The sequence below is a fragment of the Oryzias melastigma genome, linkage group LG13 (assembly GCF_002922805.2).
Source record: "Oryzias melastigma strain HK-1 linkage group LG13, ASM292280v2, whole genome shotgun sequence".
Taxonomy (NCBI): Eukaryota; Metazoa; Chordata; class Actinopteri; order Beloniformes; family Adrianichthyidae; genus Oryzias; species Oryzias melastigma.
The window spans coordinates 30,108,688-30,111,824 of record NC_050524.1 but is presented as its reverse complement, the minus strand read 5'-3'; the positions used below and the strand labels follow the sequence as shown (position 1 = coordinate 30,111,824).

At 35.8% G+C, this 3,137-nt stretch overlaps 1 protein-coding gene across 5 annotated transcripts in view; it reads left to right on the top strand.

Annotated features, from left to right (window-relative positions):
• rap1gap2a (RAP1 GTPase activating protein 2a) overlaps nucleotides 1-3,137 on the top strand; it is a 149,164-nt gene that overhangs the window by 130,529 nt on the left and 15,498 nt on the right. For all 5 annotated transcript variants that reach the window (XM_024276478.2, XM_036215054.1, XM_036215055.1 and 2 more), the window contains 2 exons: nucleotides 379-482; nucleotides 626-704. In XM_024276478.2, coding sequence (XP_024132246.1) covers nucleotides 379-482; nucleotides 626-704 — 183 coding nt within the window. The remainder of the gene's footprint in view (nucleotides 1-378; nucleotides 483-625; nucleotides 705-3,137) is intronic.

Genomic DNA, 3,137 nt, shown 5'->3' with positions numbered 1-3,137 from the left:
TTGATTTTTATGTATTTTTCTTTAAAGCAATCTGATTTTAAAAATTTATCATATAGAATATTATTTCTTTTAAGCATAAGATCCACACATTTGTTTTTATTACAAAATGTAAAAAAAGTGAAAGAAATACTAAAAACTAAAAGGGAATTTCATGTTTTAGACATAGCAGAGAATAAAAAAAATACTTTTAAACTCTTTAAAAGTAGAAAACTGCCAGAAACCTGCAGTTCAAAAACTCTCACCTTTAAGTGAGAATGGAATCACCTGTGAGAACCAAGAGAAAGATCTCCAGGTGTCTTTTTGGTTGAATGATTGATATTAGACACTATTAAATGGTCTTTCCTTTGACTTAGCTGACCCCTGTTTGCATTTGTCCAGGAGCACATGAACTATTACTGCACGGGCAGCAGCATCGGGAACCTCATCATGTCTCTGAAACACGAGGAGGCCGACGGCCAGGAGTTCCTGCGCATCATACTCAGGTACTGCAAGACCGGCTCTGGTTAAGGTTTGCAAATCAGCTTTCTGTGCTTGCTTTTTCATTGTCCCTGTCATAATGTGTTCTCTTTACTAATGATGCTATGAAAAAAAAATCAGTAATCTCTTATTTTGATTCTACTCACAGATCAAGGACCAAAACAATTCATGACAGAATTTCATTAGCCGGCATCAACCAGCTGCCGAGTGTGCCTCAGATTGCTAAAGTAAGCCACAACCTCCTTTGAAAAACATTATTTTTGCTCAAATCAAGACATGAATCCAACTCTAGAGGCTGAACTTGGCATCAGATATGTGAGAAAAGAGAAGGACGTTTTTTCAGTAATTAGTTGATCTCAGAGCTTTGCTCCATCACCTCACACATTAAACCAGTGAAGCAAAACTAGGTCTTCAATCAGGTAACAAAGAAAACAGAAAACCTACATTACTGAAATAGTTTATGTAATCTCATAAAAATATGAGTCAAAATAAAAGTTTTTTAGGACTTAAAGCATTTCTCGTCTTTACAAAAATATCATTCAAATGAGCTACCAAAGCAAAGGTCTGTTTTTTCCTAATAATGTTTCAGAACTTTTAAAAATAAGCGACCATAGAAAAGATAAAGTTTGGGCCAATAGCTTCTGCCATGGGGCTTCCTGCACCACAAACACACACTTCCACAAGGAGTTGAATCATTTAATTAAAGGAATGCACTGTTAAAGGAAGAAATATCAAATTCCTTCAAAAGGGACAACAGTCTATTTCTCCTGGCCATGTCCATTTTTCTGCTCACTTGTTAGAGTTAATATTGATTATTGCCCACATCACATCTTTTGAGATCATTTCTTAAAAGGACATCAGCACTATGGGGCATGAAAGAAATCAATAAAAAGCCCGACCTCACATTTATAAATCATAAAAAACCCTCCTAACTCCCACAGTGAACCGGTCGGTCAAACTCAAACACTTAAGATGGGATCCCAGCCCCATGATTACCCATTCTTCTGAATCTAAAGATTTACCTTCTTTTAGCACGGAGCTGCTGACACACTCAGCTTCAATTACAGAAAATAAGCCTTCAAAACATTTGCTCTCTGCTCTCTGATGACCATAAACCTTATGTATCATAAACGTTACATCACGTAATGTCGGCTGTTGGGATGTTACAGGAATGGATTCAGTTCATTCAGTAGTACGAAGACCTTAAAGTGTTTCCAGACGTCATTTAATTACAATTATGTCGATTTTCCCTTCGTGAAATCTGTGACGTTACATCCGGTGTTTAGAAAAATGAGAGAAAAGTAGTGAGTATTGTGTCCGAATTACCTTTAAAATACAGGGCACTAGATAGTTTTGTAGTAGTCAGGGGTCGGGGGGGGATTTGGACTCAACCAGAGTCTCATTCAGGGGAGGTAACTTGCAAAACAGAATAACAAGCGGAACAAAAAAAAAAGTTCCTCCTTTTTAAATGTTTTTAACTGATTATTTGAAATGGTTAGAAAACCTTTTGTGCTATTAATTGATCCTTTTAACTCAAAATATTTTTATAAACAAAAATATGAGTTATAGCTGCCTTTGAAGGCAGCTATAACTCATATTTTTGTTTATAAAAATATGAGTTATACCTGCCTTTGAAGGCAGCTACAGTTTTTGCAGAACTCAATCATTAGAAATTCACTCCTAAGTTTTTTTGTTTTTTTTTTTCAGGGGGGGGGTGTGCAGAGAAATTGATCATGGAGCAGAATTAATTATTGCAGGTGGTGCCCGGTTTGAATTATGCCACCAAATCCTGCATATATCAGAACAAAGCTGTGAAAGAATAAATCTTCACCAGATTCACCAGACGCCTCCAACTGTATGTGCCTCCTAAACCTGCGTTTAGAAGTTTCTGGAACATGCATCACCCAAGGGTGCAGGAAAAAACGTTATTGCGATATTTGGGGAAATATCGCAATACTTCATCTGGCAATACTTGTATGGATTAAAAATGCTGACAAAGTGATATTCCATTATTATTATTTATGAGCATCGTTCAGCGTCTAAGTTTTGAAATCCCATACTGGATGAGCTACATTTATCAGTGGTGAAAGTAAACTGCACTTTATTTCCTCTATCATACTTATAGAACCTAATTTTGTTTCTTGTACCGACAAATATTTTTTGTGGAAATCAGACAGTGTTGACTGTTCCCTTTGAGAGCAAATATTTCGTAATTTACCAAAATAAAAGCACCATGAATTTGCTTGGGTAAAAGCAACTTGTATATGAAATACAATTGCAGTACTTAGCATTTTACTGAGAGCTCTCTGTTTACACTCTATTCCACTGAATCACAACTACAACCTAACGTTAGCGGTGCAACAAAAATAATGAGCAATATTGGAGCTATTGAGTCATACACTTTTGATCCGGATTTCTGTTCAGGCGAGGAAAACAAAGACGTTTGTGGATCTATTTGTCTGCAAGTGGATGATCAGAATGGAGCAGAGCAGGAAGCTGGTGTGTCGGGTCAAATCAGGATCAGCTTAAAGTGAACGAAAAAACAGATTGAAAACTTGAAAAACGTAGTAACAAAAAAAAAATGAAAATTTGAAAAAAATGTAAAGATTTGAAAAAAATGAAAGTTTTTTCAAATTTTCAAGATTCATTTCAAGTTTTTA